The sequence below is a fragment of the Lytechinus variegatus genome, chromosome 15 (assembly GCF_018143015.1).
Source record: "Lytechinus variegatus isolate NC3 chromosome 15, Lvar_3.0, whole genome shotgun sequence".
NCBI classification, from domain to species: domain Eukaryota; kingdom Metazoa; phylum Echinodermata; class Echinoidea; order Temnopleuroida; family Toxopneustidae; genus Lytechinus; species Lytechinus variegatus.
In genome coordinates this window covers 12,147,216-12,167,559 of record NC_054754.1, presented here as the reverse complement: position 1 = coordinate 12,167,559, position 20,344 = coordinate 12,147,216, and the positions used below count along the sequence as shown (strand labels likewise).

At 35.1% G+C, this 20,344-nt stretch overlaps 1 protein-coding gene across 2 annotated transcripts; it reads left to right on the top strand.

The window, feature by feature from the left end:
- The first annotated feature begins 5,720 nt into the window (after positions 1-5,720).
- Positions 5,721-18,352, top strand: LOC121429187. 2 transcript variants are annotated; one of them, XM_041626130.1, is made up of 7 exons: positions 5,721-5,943; positions 9,687-9,849; positions 11,569-11,631; positions 12,426-12,588; positions 13,681-13,874; positions 14,360-14,542; positions 14,854-18,352. In XM_041626130.1, exons 2-7 carry the CDS (start codon positions 9,688-9,690, stop codon positions 16,453-16,455), a joined length of 2,367 nt encoding a protein of 788 aa, XP_041482064.1. In that variant the 5' UTR covers positions 5,721-5,943; position 9,687; the 3' UTR covers positions 16,456-18,352. The 2 variants fall into 2 exon arrangements, with proteins under 2 accessions (XP_041482064.1, XP_041482066.1); XM_041626132.1 differs by having other exon boundaries at positions 5,721-5,947.
- The last annotated feature ends 1,992 nt before the right edge of the window (positions 18,353-20,344 follow it).

The following is a 20,344-nucleotide window of genomic DNA, read 5'->3' as shown; positions in this document are numbered from 1 at the left end:
GTGAGTGGAAAAACAGGTGGATGACTCATGGAACTGTTTGTAACTTACGAGCGATTTCATTAACAAATGGTGACTCTTATGATCTAAGTCAATTCCAATGAAAAATTATTGTGTATATAATTTACTTGAAGAAAGGGTCAACAGTCACATGTAAAGTTGCTTATGGAGCGTCGTGGCCCGGTGGATTAGTCTCCAGGCTTTGAAACAGAGGGTCGTGGGTTCAAATCCCAGCCATGGCGTAGTTTCCTTCAACAAGGAATTCATCCACAGTGTGCTGCATTCGACCCAGGTGAGGTAAATGGGTGTCAGCAGGAAGTAATTCCTCAAAAAGCTGCGTGCACCTGAATAAGCAGCCTAGCTTAGCCGGGGTAATAATAATAGCAGTGCCCGCTGGCAGAACAGCTTTCGGAACTGAAGTGGCTACCCTGGGTAAATGTACCATTATTGTTATTATTATTGTAAAGTTACAAACAGCTCTATGAAACATCCTCAAGATTAGTTAGAGGAGATTTGTGATTGATCGCAATGTTATATGAGACGGGAACCAGCTTGATGCCTGTACAGAAAGATGCTGGATCAAGTACCATATTATGGTCATTATAGATGGATACTGATTATGATCCAAAATTATTTGTTTTATTTTACCATGATTGATTTATTTTTTAAATTTTACTTGAAAATACCATAATGTTATGAATTGCAAGTGCACTTTTACTGGCCTTCAATTTTATGTACTTTTTATTGCTGAAATATGGGCTTCGCTGATTTGTGCAAAGTTGATGTTTAGCTAGCAAAAATAATCTTTTGGATTATGTGTAATTTTGATAATTTTAGAATGTGGTTTTTAACTCTATTATATTGAAATTGTAAATTAACATCTGTATGAGCTTAAGCTTTATTTGCAAAAAAGTAAAAACTATTAGATCAAACAGATTGCAGAAAAAATACAATAATGTTGAGATCACTCAACATAAGAATGTACTAATCTTTTGAAACATATGACATCATCATTATTGATGATTTAAAAGGGACCATTGGACTGTTTCATTAAAGATTTTTCCGTGATTTTCACCGACAGATGTTAAACCACTGGAAATCATTACATATTATTGGCTTGGAGCAAATTAGTCAATGAAAATCAGATTTAACTATTCTTGGAATGCTTCATATGTATTGGTAAGAATCCCGGGGGGGCCACTTCCATTCACAAGTGGATACCATGCGCGACCATGAGGTCTCGAAAAGCACCCTAAACACGTAATTTCCATATTCTGAAAATGCACCCCTTAACAAGTATTGGCATGTGAAACCCTACCCTTAACAAGTATTGGCATGTGAAACCCTACCCTTAACAAGTATTGGAAACAAAATGATACTCTTGGCAAACTTCCCTGAAATGAACCCCTAAACAAGTACAGGAATGTTTTATTGTTACGGGTTCTTCGGTCGTCAGCTTTAACTTATTTGGTTTAGTACGACCACACCTTTTACCTCGCACAAATCGGACTCTAAACACGTAGTGCTGGGGCAAAAAGGACATCCTTTATAAAACATATTAAATTTTGTTTTATCATCTCCTCAAATTAGACCCTAAACACGTAATTTTTCTAGTGAAATAGATACCCTTTTTTCATTATTATTGTGTTTTTGACACCTGTATCACGTTACGTACGTAACGTGCCCTATCGTGAAAAAGACATCCTTTTTACGTGTTTTTTTGGTCGCGCATGGTATCCACTCGCCAATGTAAGTGGCCCCCTGGGGTAAGAATTCATGTGTATACCAGTAAAATATATATGTCCATGTTATCAACAGACAGATTTGCAAGGAATTTGCTTTCAAATGTGCAAATTTTGCTTTGTTTGCTGCAATATAAACAACAGGTAAAAGTTAAAGCATGTATAGACCACTGCCAAATGTTTTATTGTTTACCGTAACTCTTTCTTCTATTGGCTTTATAATCCATGGACTGCCATTTTGTTTGGTTTGATGAAGTATGTTCCATTGATACTGTGTGTGTGACATAAATATTCATACGACCCAAAGCCTCATTTACATGTGGTTCAACAAAACTCGGCATCATATTTTTATAATAATCTGACATGGTCAGACAAATTGTTCCTCTCTTGTTAATAAATGCACCATACATGTATGTTTTTGTCCAAAGTTACAAACAGTGGCATCACAATTATTTTAATAGGAGTTTTCAATTTGGACTCCCGCTAGTGGACGCCGTAATAGCCTTGGTTGTGTTTGTGATGTACGAAGTCAATGGAGTGAAGCAACGCGAGGCAACCGTAATGGCACTATCCATAACAACCTGAATTTCACCCGATCAAAAAAAAACACTATTATGAAATCTTGAGCCATCTTATAATAAATAATGTATAATCATATATGTATGTATACAGTGGTGCTAAAAAGTTTCTGTTTGTGGTAACTCCCGTAGGAACTCGGCAGGACAGCATTTTTTGCTGGTAAACGCCAAGCTGGTATACATATGATACATATGAGCAGCTTTCTGGATGTAAGAGCAAGCTCAATCTTTTAGCCAAAATTGGCATATAAAGGAAATATGTCCTTTCTTTATTATTAAATTCCTACAAAAATACAATGATTTGGGTAATTCTGAACACACGACCAGAAAGGGTTTTTGATACACTATCAGAAAATGTGAAAAACAATATTGTTTTTCATATCTCATATCCCTTTTACTTGCCGAATGACAAAATGTTGCCAAGTTTTTTTGCTCTTTGCCTTAAACACTATGTTTCAGTAGTCCATCAAAGCATCACTGTTGAGTGATGTAAAGTGAAATAATAAATGATAGTTAAATCAAGTAGCTCAGAATCTTGTCGATTGGAGCAACATTTTGCCAGTCATTTGAGCTTCTATTAGCTTCCACTGAAGATGGTATGTAGTAAGGAGGCATGGTAAATCAGTCAGTAGAGCAGTGGTTTCACAATCCGGTGACCCGGGTTAGATTCCCACTTGGTGCCCGAGAGCCCTTAGGTAAGGCATTTAAATCCTTATTACCATGTCCCTTGGAGAGGACCGTAAGCCTTAGGTCCCCTGGTTGTGTGTTTACAAGCATTCATGCTTTCTTAACAATGAGGTAAAAAGAAAATCACCATCACTACCATCTTAAATTGTATGGCCCGTATTCTGAAGTCAGGTTTAACTTAAACTCAGGTTTGAACTTGAGGTTTAAGTATGGAAAGCCAAGTGTTATGTAAATCACTAATAGTAGAGATATCATATTTCAGCTCATTTGGCTCTTAAATCATACATAATTGTCTAAGAAGTATAAATAAGCGATTGTCTTCACCATCAATGAATCAGGAAAGAGCACAATAAACATAGGAAACATACAACTTAATAAAAATTTTGACGTTATTGGCCTCCCATAATTTTAGCACAGAGACCATGGTAACCCGACTTCAGAATACAGGCCTATGAATTTCTAATATCAGTGGTCCACTTTATAGACCTTTATGGATAATCAACCGATGAGACAAGATTAACGTATTTGATCAAATTTGGTGAAATAGTTAAGAAAGTGTAGTTTCTAGCAGTTTGCAGTTGATATGGCATTGTGACATGCATACGTTCTCTGTCAACATTTTTGCTTGGATCAATGCAATGTTTGAGCAACACATTTAATTATTATTATCAATGGAGTTTTATTGTTTTTCATTCAGTTGCAACTTGCACTATTACTTAGCTATTTCATGATTTGCCTGAAGTATTAATCTCAATGCCATTTTAGTTCTTAAAGGGGAAGTTCACCCTGAAGAAGACATTGTTGAAAAAATAGTAAAAAATATTGGTGAAGGTTTGAGGAAAATCCGTTAAAGAGTAAGAAAGTTATTAGAGTTCAAACTTTTGGATTTGTGACGTCATAAACGAGCAGCTGCCCCATGTGTTATGTAATATAAAACGCATGAATTTCAAATTTTATATGGTTCCTGATGACTTGATTTTGTTTTCTATTCATGATCGGGTGTGAAATGATTTGTCTATTGATATACAAAAGGTACAGTAAAAACCATTTTCAATTTTCTGAGAAAATGACATTTCATTGATTTTTTACCATTCGCTATGTAGGAATGCTGCTCGCTTATGACGTCACAAATCAAATAAATTGAAATTCTAATAACTTTTTAATTATTTGATGAATTTTTCTCAAACCTTCGGCAATATTTTTCATTATTTTTTCTGCTATTTTTACAATAAACTTTTTGTCAGGGTGAACTTCCCCTTTAAATCAATTTCTTTTATTACTTCAATAATCCCTCTTTTGGGGTTTGTACACATGCTTTCATTATTACATTTTAGGTAAATGATTTACTCTCTGGTACATTTGAAAGCACATGAAATGACATGTTAAAGAAATTTCATTCGGGACTGTGGAAATGTACAAGGTTTTTATTCAAGAAGCATACTTTGACCAAAAGACATCTGAAGTAGATCTGTGTATTTGGAGGTCAAAGGACAATACTCTCACATTTATAATTATTCAATGACTTGATTTGAATTTTATAAGCTGCTATCACTTTTATTGGTTCCATGACATTTACTCCAGCGACAATTGCTCTGATGGAAAATCTGCACGTTAAGCCAAACATAAAATCAGGCATAAAATCCAACCTCCATGACTAAATAAACCCTAATCATCATCTTTACATTATTCTGAACAAAAAAACCCTTTTACAATCCTATGTCTAAACCTATGCCCTCTGAGATATCAAGACCGGAGCAAATGTAGCAGGAGCATTTGTCATGTCACCACTTTATCAAGTATTTTTTAATTATCAATCTTCATCTCCATTCCATACTGATATCTTTTCATATCGTAAAATAATACTTCATTTTTCAATTGTATCGCTGGTTTTATTATTGCCATTTTGTTGACAGAAGTCTTGTACATTAAAAGCAATCAACGAAAAAATATTATGGTAATGCTGGCATATTGAAATAAATCAAAAATTGATTTTACGTCGCATTTAATATTGTGTGATTATGTGTTTCCATTTGTATTTTCATATTTCATTGGCCTATTCATCTCTGTAGATTTTTTTTGTCAGAGAGAGGGGGGGGGGGCTGGAGAGTTTCGGGAAATATTTGGGTTGAAGGGGAACATACATGAGAAATTAAGAAATATCAATGTGAGAAAGGGAGATGGATAATGAGGGAAAGAAAGGGGGAGAAGAAAACAAGAAGAACTTTAAAATCGGGGAGACGCTAGGATATTAGAGAAAACGACATTCAGGTACGATGTCACGACGCAGAACTCTTATTTAGAAGAAGAGGAATAAGGATATTTTGAGGAGAGGAAACTTAAATCAAGTGAGACGCCTGGATATTTTGAGGAGGAGGTGGAGCAGAAGAAAAGGAAAAAAAAGAATAAGAAGAAAATTGAGGAGGAAGAGAAAAATTGAGAAAGAGAGATGATGTAGAGAAGGAAGATGAATAATGGGAGAAAGAAAGAGAGAAAGAAAAGAAAGAGAGAGAGAAAGAAAGAAAGAAAGAAAAACTTTAATGGTCAGCAATGATCCAATCGTGCGCAGTGGATAACATAACAAATGTTATATTGTTATCCACATCTACAGAGATGGATTTCATTGACTGACTTCCGTAAATAAACAGCTAGGGTTACGTAATTTCATTTGCAATGTCAGGCATCCGTTTAGTTCCTATTTGCATAACAATAAACATATTACAAATCCTGCATGGCTGCCAAGTTGGTAAATGGGTGCACATGCACGCTCCGGCGGGCATACTGCAAATCTGTGTCATTTGGGTTGGACTTTTCTGCTTTCAATAACGAGTGCATGGATAAAAGTTACTATCTGTTTTAATTCTTTGTAGATGAAGTATACATCTAGATTTTCTGCCTTCAATATCATGGGTTAAATTGGACAAGCCAGCTTTCCACTTCACGTAAGTACGTAATGTCGTTTTAATTTAGTGTGTAGTCTATGAGTTCGTTCAAAATAAATTGTAGATAATGTAAAATCACTGGAGATTAGTCAGTCAGTTGTCTGTTGCGCACACTCACACATGGGTTAGTTTCGAGAAGTTTGGTACATTTCTCAAGAAATTTAATAGGTATACATGACATCAGTTTGATAGATATTATAGCCTAGTTATGATGATCAATCTTAAGTTCGTAGCCTATAATTTCACGCATATCTTGGGAGCAATTCATGAAACAATAGTAGCCTTAATGGTGACCCTCACTGACAACTGTTACAAGCTACTAAAATCCTGGACCTGAATGGCTAAGAGCAAATTAGTCAGTGAAAATCATTGAAAAGATGTTTAATGAAACTAGATCTTGCCAATGAAACACTTCTCTGATTGTTATTTTCGAAAAAAAAAAATTCTGGATGGATTCAATATTCGGAAATTTTCTGTTTTCTTATAATGTATTCTATTTATCTTCGTTAATTTATGATCTGTAATTTGACGATACATTTTCCAACGATCTCACGATGATCACAAGTAATTTTGATTTTCAGTTAAAAAGGAAGAAAAAGGGGAACTTTCTCGAAATTGAAGATAGATAATCAGCGTATGTGTATTCCGTCATTAAATCAAACTCACATTATAAATTGATTTGAATTAAAAGATGACTAAGTTATCAAGGAAAACAGACTGGCCAAGATTTGGACAAATCGGGGAAAGGTTATTAATTAATCCAGCGACAGTTGTAATAAATATGATAATTTGTAATTGGTAACATTTTTAGTGTAAAATCATTGTAATGTTTACGAAGGAAAAATGACATATTTGCTACAACAAATATCTTTTAAAATGCCTTAATTATTTTACCTCAAAGTATTTCCCTCTTTCTCTGCTGACAAGAAATTCTATAGTGCTTTTCCTTGTATATTTTAATGAAATGCATTTCTAGCGTGTGTGTTTCTTTTTTAAGAATTATATCGGAGGTAGAAAAGAATAATTCTTAAGTATTACTTGGTTTTATGAAAGAAGAATCAATCGATCATGATAACATATCGTCCATTTATTATTTTTTTACGATTGAGACCTCTATTTGGTTTTATTTTTGGTACAGGGCATACATACACTAAATAATCAACGAAACAAATTTTGGCTCGATGTAACAGTAAAACCAAAAACAAAATTTCAAGCGAAAAAGAAATGAAGAAGGAAATGTTATTTCTAATTGATCTGTTTAATTTCATAAAGAAAATTTAAAGAGGCGAGTAAAATAGGAAATATCAAGGAGAATCTGAAAGATATTGACATTCGACGGTGCATCGAGAAGATCATGCGATTGAGGAATGTATGTTTAAGATATTCAATGTTTTAACAATACGATTTTTTCATAAATCATTTTGTGGACCTCCGATTTCCCTCTAACAATATAATAACAAAATGACAGGAACATCGCTCAAAATCATGAAACAATTTTTAGGATCAATATCTTCAACTTATAACTTTTTTTTCACTTTTTGCTTGATTGGGGGTATTTTACTTGTATTTTTTTTCAAATATTGTTTTTCAGCTTTCACAGTGTGTGTGTGAGAGAGGATGTGTGGGTGAGTGTGCATGTGTCTAGTATTCGTTTTCTAATAGGGACTATGACATGATGTTGTTTAAAATGGTTAGCCAATTATTTTTCTCCAAGTTCATTAGAATTATAGCATTGGTACATGGGTGTCGATCACGGGGGGGATGGGGGGGGATATATCCCCCCAATATTTCAAGTGGGGGGATGGCCTGTATTATCATCCCCCCCAATAATTTAGGGTAGAAAAATTATAATAATGATGATGAAAAAATGAAAAGTTTGATCATGATGATTATAGTATTCCATCAATCAGTTTGTTTCCCTCGCAATTTGTGTATATTGTTATTAAATGAAAACATTCTTTTTCAGGACTATTAAACAGATTGGTGGAGGTTCAAGATGAAAAAATTAAATGCTTATGTATCTGATATTTTTTAACACATGACATAAAAGGACCCCAACGAAAATCAACTTTTATTGATAGGGTGTTCCATCCCACCAGTGGTGAATAAATTAATTTAAATAAATCATTAACTGAAAAGGGTGGAAAAATAAACGGGAGTAAAAGGGTGGCAAGATAAATAAAGGAATGACGGTAAGCCCGATGGCGCACGAGAAGCCACACAGGTTGTAATTTGTGCTAGTCTTAATTGGTCCGAATCTGCATTTTATCATCATGCATTAAGAAGAATAAAGATATTGCCAGTCAGGTTAGATTTAAGAGAGAAGTTGTATACACAGAGGCGTCGATCCTGGGTGGGGGGGGGGCAGGGGGCGATCGCCCCACCAATGAAAATATTGGGGGGGTAAACATATCGTTTTACCCCCCCCCCAATAATTCCGCATGTGCAACTAAAGAATAAAATAAGATTGTAATGCTACATTGAAATCAGCAAGCGAGATTGAGATACCAACTCGATTTTGATTTAAAATCGTGCTCAAAATGTCTGCTTTTCAGATTGGAATATAAAAATTTCAGCTCGCGCTTCGCGCTCGCATCATGTACCAAATCCCATACTTTTCATGATTATATAGGTGAATATAACTTTGATTTTGCAATAATCTTTTGTTGGATGTAATAATATATCTTCCATGAAAGTGTCCTTTTTTCCAGATCAAAATATCAAAATTTTCAGCTGGCGCTCGCATCTATTGTTCTTCTAGATACCCATCTTAATCAGTGGTACCAAAAATGCTTAGAATATCAAGCTTTCAGGTCAGAATATAAAAATATTTCAGCTCGCTCTCTTGTGAGATACATGTATCGACCCTCCTCATGAGTTACTACAAACAAACCTAAACAGGTACATTTTTCCTGTTTTCACGACATACTAAAAAAATTTAGCTCGCGCTTCGCGCTCGCATTGTTGGTGAAGGTGAGATATGTGTCTCGTTCTCATGAGTTATATATCTTCAACTATATATATATATTGTGATCGAGCGCCTTTGGAACATTGATTCATAATTTGCCCCCCCCCCCCGTCTGAAAAATGGATCGACGCCCCTGTGTATACATCATGCTCAATAAACAGATCACTATGTACATGGTCCAGTCAATTTTTGTCATTTTTTTTTCGCTATGAGTTTAGAATAGGCTTACTTGTATCACAAATTGAATTTAAAAAAAAATTATACAAGTATAGTACACTACAACAATGAAGGAATTTCCAAAAACACCATGCATATCAACCACTCCCAAATGTCCTAACTTGTGATTTTAGAGGGGGTAATGTTGAAATATCCCCATCCACAAGAACATTTGTGTCAATCATCCCCCCCAACCAAGAATACCGATCGACACCCATGCATTGGTATCTGTGTCCATCTCGATTTTTGTATAAAGTTGTATATATAGTTTGTTTATAATTAGTATCAAAACTAAGTTTAGGGGCTTGCCTTCTATACAAGCTTTGCTTTTCTTTGCAAGTCCCTCCGCTCATTTCTCCATTCCTTTCATAGATAAAAATTATTGCAATACACTGTAACTTTGTTTAATTTTTTTTTGTTACGAAATGTAATTGATCTGTCTGTATCATATTGAATATGAATTGTTACTTTGATTATATTTTGAAAATTTTGAACGGACATAAATAAGTCTAAATCTATAAATATTTTGAACTCAATGTCGAGTCTGGGTTTTTTTCAGAATGGATAAGCCTGATATCAAGTTATCAGCCGTCTTTGGTGTTAGTATTTTTGGCATCCTCTCTGTCATATCAGCTATTGGTCTAGTCACTGTTGGAGTCTATGCCATCATGGAGGAAGGGATCGTTCTTGGTATCAAGACACCCCTCTGGGTTGGTGGAGCCGTAAGTCAAAACTGAAAGATGTCTTCTTCTTTTTTCAAGATATTAGATAAAGGTGTATGATATATTGAATATTCATTTTACGATATTTTTATTACGGAGATGTATATATAATGGTGCTAGGCCTATATGATTGATACATGTATATCACAAAGGTTATACAACAAAATAGGACCTACATGTATGCATGTAGCTGCTCTATGGTAAACAAGTCAGGAGTCAGAAGGGTACTGACACAGAAGTTATAGTGGCAGTGTTATAAGGGGTGCGTGTCATGACTGCGTGTGTGTGTTGTGTGTGAGGTTCTTTTTGGTGGTTGTTTTCGGGGGTGGGGTGGAACTAGAGTCAATGTATACAGGCATAGTGAAAATTAACATATATCCCTGGCCAGGGGCGGCGCGGCAGGGTATTTTGATAAGAGGCAAGACGATGTAAATGATCCGCCATCTTTATCTCACTTGAATTACTATAGAAATACACAACCCAAATCTTTCTCTATGACACTATTTTTATTTTTGTCTTTGTTCTGTCCTCCTTTTCTTCCTTTTCTCCCTCTTTTTTAAATTTAATTTTCACTGGTCGCCTTTGCCTCTCTGTTTCGCAGATCTTAGCCATTTCAGTATTTTACATCAGTGTTAAAATGATTGTGCATGATAAGTCAGTTAAAAGTAATACCATGGTCACATTTGCTCTAAGGCGGCCGTACGGCGAATCGAAAACAGCCGTTTCAACATTTTTTTAACCAACTACATAGAGGTGGTTTGAATTAAAATTATTAATAAAACGACTGTTTTCAACTCGCCGTACGGCCGCCGTAGAGCAAATGTGACCGAGGTATAACTGAAACAACAAGGTCATCTCATTTAACTTCATAATTATGTTTCGATCTATATAAGATATGAAAGCAGTAATAGTGAAGTGTTCCAATGGAAGTAACATGATCAGTCGAAGGTGAACCGATTTCTTATTGACACCACCCCGTCTAAGTTCTTTTTCTGCTAACCATCTGTCACTCCTTTTTATTTTGCCCCCTCTCTCACTCACTTCCTCTTTCACCGTTATCCCACACTCACATGCACTTACATTAGCTCCTCCCTTTATACATTATACCCATCTATCTATCTATCTCTATCCTTTTAACTACGAGCATCTTGGTTTTCCACGTGTTGGCGATAATAAGACATCAGGAATGCGAAACAAAGTCACGAGTAATGCAATGCCAACAATTAAGTTCTTTTATTCATTCTCCAAATTTTCGGTAGACCTCTACCTTCTTCAGGGAAGATTAGTGAATATATATCATCTATCTATCTATCTTTCCATCTATCTATGTTTGTTCTATCCATCTATTTATCTATATCCATCTATTTATCTATATATCATCTATCTATCTATCCATCTATCTATCTTTGTTCTATCCATCTATCTATCTATCTATCTACTCAACTTCCCCTGTTCTTCTCTTCTTTCTCTTGTGTTCTCACTGTCTTACTCCATCTTTTCTCTCTAAAAAATTTTCCATTCTCTATCTCGGAATAATTACTTTCCATATTCCTGTTCCGTCTCCATGGTCAGAAATTTCTTTTTATCCATTTACCTTCTGTTTCAATAGTCTGGCAGATAATTTGTGAATTTTGTCTGAATGAAAATGAAATAAATAATACAGCATTTTTATGCAGATTTTGAGTGATGAATATAAATATTTTCTTTTACTGTTCTTAGGTATTTATCGGTGGAATACTTACCATCGGTATAGCAATATGCGGCAAGATATCTTATCTGAAGGTAGGTAATATGTAACAAAAAAAGTCGAAGCCTAGTTACGATGACTACGTTTCGATTTGGGAAAGAATGACAATATTATCTTGTAAATCATTTTCCGGGTTATTTCTAAACCTTTTGTAGACATTGGCTTATTTTATTCAATCAGTGGTCGTGTTTCTTTTTTTCAATTGTATCTCCTCCTCCGTGTCTTCTCTTCTCCTTCTCTTCCTCATCCTTTCACCTTCTTTCTTACTTGTACATTGCTTCTGTTCATGAGTACTCCACATATTGAATAGGGAACCGGTTAAGGAACAATATTACTCATGCCTGTTATTACTTTTGTATTTGGTAACCCTTGATTTTGTTTAAATGGTCAAATTACTCAGGTCATTGCTTTTTCGTCTTTTTTCTGCTGGCCATGTGAATGCCCTTGATATTATCCTTTATTTGACGTTATTAAAGATCAGAATATATATATCACTATTGTGGGACGTAGACTAGAATTCTAAGCTTAATGATTTAATAAGTGAGTTTATAGACTACTTGTAGACTTCGTATATACCAACGAAAAAGTTGTAAATTACTGTTTATAGGCTTTTAGAATAAATTATGATAATACCGGTAAGTGATTAAGCACGAGAATAACAATACGGGGTGAATTGTCATGATTATTGACGCAATATTTAATTATATTGTCAAATTGAACCGTATTCAATGATTTGAAAAAGGGATGAAGGGAATAACACTTTTATTGAGATTATGACTTTAAGTATGGTATAAAGTAAAATGGAGTTAACCTTATTTTTTTCCAACAGAGCCTGATACTTCTGGTGATAACCGTGACGTCATTCCTGTTATGTTCTGCCAGTCTGTTACTCCTGGAATTTGCAGAAAAGAGTAGTATTTTTCAACTGTCTTCAAAACAAGTAGACAATGGAGCGATTACAAGACAGACACTCTGGCGTTCACCTTACGTCAGTAAGTTTTGATAGTTTAGAGGGAATCGGGGGGGGGGGTGTATTTACAAATAAATCCATCTTGGGTGTCTATTATGGTAAAATGCTCCTCGTGGGTAATGGAAACCCTCCCTTTTTGCTTGTAAAAATAAATTGATGCAAATAGAGCACCCCCTACACTTAATCATGAATTAGTGGCATATACTGAAAAAAATATGATTTAGAATTAAAATGTATTCTGGGTCAGTTGTTAAAGGGAAATGAAACATTTGGAACAAGTAGGCTTCGTTCAAAACAGAAAAATCAAAGAATAAGAACAAAGAAAGTTTGAGAAAAATCGGACAAATAATGAGAAAGTTATAAACATTTGAATATTGCAATTACTAATGCTATGGAGGTCCTCCTAATTGCAATGCGACAAGGATGTGTGATGTCACATGTGAACAACTTACCCTTTGATGGACTATAAAATACCCCCCAAATGTCTCTTTTTGCTTTTTCTTATGGTGATACAAACTCTTTATCCATGATGTATTCTTTAAAAAAACCCTCCTGTAAAAAGAATATATGATTTACTGATAGATGTGATCAAAATGGCAGTTTAAGTGAAATATATACTAAAGTAATGGGGAGAGTTGCTTACAAGTGACATCACACATATTTGTCGCATTGCCAATGTGAGGATCTCCATAGCATTAGTGATCGCAATATGCAAATGCTCATAACTTATTATTTGTCCAATCTTTCTCAAATATTCGTTGATCTGTTTCTTTGATTTTTTTCTGTTTTCACACAAGCTATCTTGTTCTATAGGTTCATTCTCCTTTAATGTTCAAACTCTTGATTTAACTGATTTAATTGTAGTGTCCAGCCGAATATTAGATTTAAACCTTGTGGATTTACTTATAAAGCTTAACGATTTAGAGTCAATTCTTTAAGTTGAGATTTAAAATTTACCCCCCCCCCTTAATTTCTTTTTAAGTCCAGTATTCCAGTGGTCTCTGTTCATAACCGATATTAATTCATTATAAATCCTTGAAATTTAGAATGTACAAGTTTATTCTTATAATCTCACCTACTGAAACTTTAAATTCTATCACCTTTTTTTTTCTAGTTTATCTGATCTACCTGATATGTAGTGTGGTTGGAATGGTCACAGCCGTGGTGGGGTTTCTTTATGTTTACTGCATACTGATTGCACCAGTGAGGAACCAACAATGGAAGTCTTACCAGACACAGATCCAGACTCAAACCAGGAACCGGGACCAGGTCCAGGACCAGTACACAAGGACCAAGTACACATTCAAGGTACAGATCTATACACTCTGAATTTCAAGAATTTGAAATAATTCCAGAGTGGATGTATAATGATGAGTCCAATAATAATTTACTTTTAGTCCTATAAGGATTTATTTTCAAACCTCAAAGGATTTGCCAGAATCTTTTAGCGCTAACTTAAATTCCACCAGGTTTAGATCTAAATCTAAAACTTGTAATGATAAAAGCAACAAAACGATGATGATGATGAATATTATGATGTAAGCAATAGCAATAATGATTAAATATGATGATAATTTCATGCAATATAGGCCTACCATAACAAATATAATGTAACAAGCTACAACATATAATATATAACATATAATATGATTATAAAATGTAATAAAATGATGCAGAACAATCATCAGCTGGAAAGGGGTTAGATACAAGATATTAAAATGAAGATATTTTGTATGAATTAAAGATGATGATTGATGACACATATTCATTTTATCTTTCTTTTCATCAATTAGAATAAACCTTCACCCAAGGAACATGAGGGCAAGGTGAAAAGCCACAAAGGCAAAATGAAAAGCAAAGAGAACAAAAACAAATTGCCAGAGTCTTCCTGGATCTACGATTCACAGAGCATCCATTCACTGACTGCGACTCCAACCAGGGCATTTCCAAAGAATAGAGAAACACAACTAAAGAAGGTAATTATTGCACCATACGACATACTATTCGAATGATTTTATATCAATTCATATTGCATCCCATAAAAGTACCCTGAGATCATGACTTATTAAACACAAAAATTACTGATAAATGAAGTATGTTCATGTAACTAGCTTAGATCATGTTTCGTCTGATGCAACATATTGATACTTCATGAGTAAGTAAAATAAAGTTGAAAAGTGAAAACAAGATTTCATAGAGTCATATCTGAATTCTTAAAGAGAAAATGATATTGCTAGAAAGTTTCGTTTATGTTTAATTAGATAAGTTTTACTGTATCTTCCTGCAGGATGTTGTCGAAGAGCTTCAGCATAACAGCACCTTCAAGGTCCATCGATACCAGACTCGTTCATCGCCTTCTCCAGTTCCACCACCCCTTCCTCCCATACAATCCTCGGCTCTAGGTCTTGGGCCTACCCCACCGAAACAGGTCAAGGAAACTGTTCCGGTTGAGCAACACCCTTCTACAGCCAAGAGCCTGGAGCATTATCCCATCCCCAGGAAGTACAGTCTTCGAAGATCTTCAAAGAGAGGAAGCAATCGTGGAAGGCAGCATCCAGGTACCTATAGACTTACTAGTCCTGGAGGCCAACGGAAGGACAACACAGAAGGAGGAGGAAACTTCATCATGGAGCACCATCCTCTGCCAGATGTCTTACAGGAGAACTTAGGAGATGTTAATGAACATGGATTCATTGGTGAGCAGCACAGTACCTTCCACATCGTAGCATCTGCTAAAGGCCACACAGACCAGCCGTTTGGTAGTTCTGTTAATGAAGCAACACCGCTGCAGACATCACACCAAGATATGACAAGTGGTCAAATCGTTCTGAAACCAGTACCGGTCAAGAGGAAATGCAATAGGCAAAGTTCTCCCCATCGCCAGTGTGCTCCTCATCCGAGCTATGATCAGGTAAGGCCTAATCCAATCAACCCTAACCAAGATGCCAATCACTGTGTGGACCTAGATGGTCTCCCATTGGTACCAATACAACACCAGGAGAATAGGATGCCCCACCAGAAACCTGTAAGGCACTTTGGTAGTGAGATAGGTGACACCAATATCGGCCAGAATATTGAAGCTGTTCAAAGTGGCGGAACAGATACGGAAGACTATCATTTACTTGCCCATCAGCAACGAGAAGTGTCTGCAGACCGGAAGACACATCCAGGATTACCCATAGAGGAGAAGATACACCCAATACCAAACCAAAGATCAGCCTATGCAATAGGAATCCATGTGAAGTCCACATACCATGAGAGAGTCTGGGACACAGAAGGTCCACAGGTGACTCAGCACCAGATTCACCAACTCTATCAACCCTCCAGGAGTGATAACTCCAGATCTGATCCACAGGAACAACTCAACCTCAATCAACAAGGACGTGTCAACACCCAGGCTCCATCCATAGAGGATAATCCATCAACAGGCACTTGTGATCAAAGCATCATAAAATCCATTCAGCGACTACCCAACAAGCCAGTGGCTTCTCCACGGCTTTCCCTGAAGCGGAAGCTGCAGCGCCAGAGCAACGTTGCAGAAGTTCCTGTAGTGCAACCACCAGTGGTTTACCAAAGAAGCAACATTGTGAAAGCTCCTGAAGTGCTACCACAATTGGTGCATGGAAGAAGCAATGTGGTTGCTGCTGAAGTGCCTTCGCCAGTTATACATCGCAGGAGCACCAGGAGGAAGGTCCACGAGCACATCCAAGCAATGCAGCAGATGCTCTGGATGGAGGCTAGCGACATTGATGGCTCCGACCTCGGAATTGATCGGTCCTCACCTCCTGATCCGCAGGATGAGGTGGATCACCTGCAGCCCCGCCTTGCAGTTACCAAAGGCAAGGTGGACAATCTACAAGACCTCCAGATCACTTCTACAAGATTGTAGAATTAAAAATTAACATTTATTTCTCAGAAGTGACAAAGATCTATGACCTGCTCATGACTTATCAAGAAAAATCCTAGAATCAACTACTAACTAATCAAATGGGGTGATTTAAATAGATTGTAACAAGTTTTTGATAAAACTAATGAAACATGACATTTTTTTCATATCAAAGGGAAGAAAGTTTAAAATGGTCTCTAATGATGCTGAAGTACTTAACCACATATCTTTTTAATAAAAGAATACTTACAAAGTAAGAGCTAGTTTTATTTTGCAAAAAGAGATGGAAGATCAGGAGATGGAAGATTGTTATGGCAAAATTTGCTTTCCTTATTATGAGAATAAAAGTTAAAACTACAGATTTTACTAGAGATAGCTTGTTAATATCTCTTTATAATTTTAATAATTCCTTTAAAATTGATTTGCAAAAGTGTCTGAATTACCCTTCAGCAGAAAATCATGATATATATTTCTTTTTTAAACTTAAGAGCAAAATGTATTCTAGTTTATTTTGAGTTTTCTTTTATTTTTCATTTTTTAGAAAAAGCTCAAATGGTGTAGTATACAGTTTTTTTTTAATAATCAAGGATCATTCAGACATCTTGCAAAATTGTGCAGCAAATCTCAACAATGTTTGTGTGAAAGGCACAAAAAAAAGTGAAGATGCAAGGACATCTTTTATTGTCCAGGTAAAAATACTGATGACCAAGCAAATACTGAAGAAAGTTTCTGCAAAGTGTTAAGTCACAAGTTTGCTTATACAATTGGGAACGATATTTTATTGTGGGGAGAGAATTATGTATTTATCAATGTTCATTATCATAGGTGACGTGCTTTTGTTATGCCACATCTGAACAGTTTGTTCAGTATATATCTGAACAAACCTTTAGGGAATGGTACTGACCAGGAAAAAGGCAACATATAATAATTTACCAACATGCCTGGAACAAAGTTTGTATTCTGGGGACTATTTCATGAAACAATATGTGATTTTCACTGAAAACTGTTATAAGCTATTGAAATACTTGCATATCATTGGCTAAGAACAAATTTGTCAGTGAAAATCACTGAAAACTGTTATAAGCTACTGAAATGCTTGCATCTGATTGGCCGAGAACAAATTTGTCAATGAAAATAACTGAAAACTGTTATAAGCTACTGAATTCCTTGCATCTGATTGGCCGATAAAAATACTGATGACCAAGCAAATACTGAAGAAAGTTTCTGCAAAATGTTAAGTCACAAGTTTGCTTATACCATTGGGAACGATATTTTATTGTGGGGAGAGAATTATGTATTTATCAATGTTCATTATCATAGGTGACGTGCTTTTGTTATGCCACATCTGAACAGTTTGTTCAGTATATATCTGAACAAACCTTTAGGGAATGGTACTGACCAGGAAAAAGGCAACATATAATAATTTACCAACATGCCTGGAACAAAGTTTGTATTCTGGGGACTATTTCATGAAACAATATGTGATTTTCACTGAAAACTGTTATAAGCTATTGAAATACTTGCATATCATTGGCTAAGAACAAATTTGTCAGTGAAAATCACTGAAAACTGTTATAAGCTACTGAAATGCTTGCATCTGATTGGCCGAGAACAAATTTGTCAATGAAAATAACTGAAAACTGTTATAAGCTACTGAATTCCTTGCATCTGATTGGCCGAGAACAAATGAGTCAGTGAAAATAACTGAAAACTGTTATAAGCTACTGAAATGCTTGCATCTGATTGGTTAATAACAAATTTGTCAGTGAAAATCACTGAAAACTGTTATAAGCTACTGAAATCCTTGCATCTGATTGGCTAAGAACAAATGAGTCAGTGAAAAATAACTGAAAACTGTTATAAGCTAGTGAAATGCTTGCATCTGATTGGCTAAGAACAAATTTGTTCGCGAAAATCACTGAAAACATATTTCATGAAATGTTCCTGTGTCGCTCGAAATAAAATCATTTAAAATGTCATATATTACTTGACTGTAATTCATATTTTTGAGAAATGGCATTTATAACTTTGCGATCAAAATACCAAGATGTGGCTTACATATACATGTACAATGATCCCTTAATTGATAATAAGAAAAGGACAAGTTTAAAGTCAATAAAAATGCTAAACAAAATTATATTCATGTATTACATAACTTTATTTGTATGAGTTTGATAAAAAATGAAAAATACAATAAAACATTGAATGGTAAATGTACAGTTTGTAAATAATTTTATTTCTCTTATTTACAAAAAAGGATAACCTGATCAATAGAACATTATTTCATGCAACACACATGATACTTGTTAATTAAAATTTACTTGCCATTAAAAGAACAAGTCATCAAACTATAATTTCATTCCTTCCTCTCTTAAAACACCATAACTGCAAGCATTTTTTGTCAGTATTCTGTACCAGTCCTAGTTACGACCTTACATGTGAAACTTTTGTATTCGGTCTAGATATCAAGTATGAAATGGTATCTAACTTTAGAAACAGTCTTTATTTTGATGTCACAAATTACTCTGAAAAATGTATTTTAAAAAATGAACAAAAGGGGAATGAGGATATCTATAAACAAATTGATAAACTGACTTTGATAATGAATTTGACAAAAGGTTAATAATTTTCAAATATTAAACAGTACAAATTAGCAGAATAAACATGTTTCATTTTCCTTTTTCACACACTGGGTATACCATATCTACAAACTGTGGCAACTATGAATATGCATCAATAAATCAAACTATAGATAATTACTAAACACTAATCAAAGTTTATTGCACAGATTTTTTTAATTATAAACTTAATGCATTAGTGGTCTATTGGTAATGACTCTCGCCTTTCAAACAGAGGGTTGTAGGTTCGATTCCTAGCAATGGCGCGTTTACCTTTTGCAAACAATTTATCTGCACTCTGCTGCAATCAACCCACATGAGGTGAATGGGTACCAGACAGGATTAATTCCTTGCATGCACTGAGCACCGGTGATGGAGCTCAAGCTAAAGTCGGGGTAATAAAGGCAAGAGCTATGTATCAAGCAAAAAGGGCTACCAAAATCCAGTTATTATTAAAAAACACCCCTTCTGCATTACTATTAATGTTGTCCTAGTAATCTTAAGACAATTACACATATCAGTTGGCTTAATAACTCTGAATTATATAAAAAAAAATGAGAATACAGGTAATTGCATACAGTGAATCTCTGGAGACCAGAAAAACCTGTTTGACTTGGAATATGTAGATAGATATTTCTTGCATTAGGTGGTCTGATAATTTGCAAAGCCCAACTTTGATAATTGATTTATGAAAGGTTGAGCTACGTGACTTGAGTGTCATGCTCTGTGTTGCATGATTGCATCCTATTCAAAAGTTAAAAATAAGGAGGCTCCATAATACTTACCCGGTACTCCTAAAACATCTATTTGTATTAATCATGACCCTTTGAATAAAACTAAACTAAAAATAATTGCACAATAATTTCTATTTTCAATCTGAAATATGACCCCCCCCCCAATAATCATGCCCTATTAATTATCCGCTCAAATCCGTGGGGTAATAGTATGCAGTGCTTAAAAACATTTGTATGAAATATATTAATATTGCATATTATTATTTATCATAGAAACATATATATTGGATTTCATCGCTTCAAACACCCTTATCAATACATCATGCAAGACAAACATAAAAAACATAGGCTATGGGCCCTGTTTCATAAAAACTGTAATCAATTGCTGAAAAAAAAAAAAACTGAAATGGTGCCATGTGATTGGCCGAGAGCAAATTTGTTATTGATAATAGTTATATGAAACAAGGCCCCGGTCACCTGCTTCCTCTCCATTCTTATCACATTCAAATCACTCGGGATTGCATTCTCTAGGAGTTGATA

What these genes read in the sequence shown, in the direction of transcription:
- LOC121429187 (XM_041626130.1), top strand. Translation starts at nt 9,688, where the DNA reads ATGGATAAGCCTGATATCAAGTTATCAGCCGTCTTTGGTGTTAGTATT. An exon ending in CCCTCTGGGTTGGTGGAGCC is followed by an intron (nt 9,850 to 11,568) that starts GTAAGTCAAAAC and finishes TACTGTTCTTAG; the next exon opens with GTATTTATCGGTGGAATACT. An exon ending in GCAAGATATCTTATCTGAAG is followed by an intron (nt 11,632 to 12,425) that starts GTAGGTAATATG and finishes TTTTTCCAACAG; the next exon opens with AGCCTGATACTTCTGGTGAT.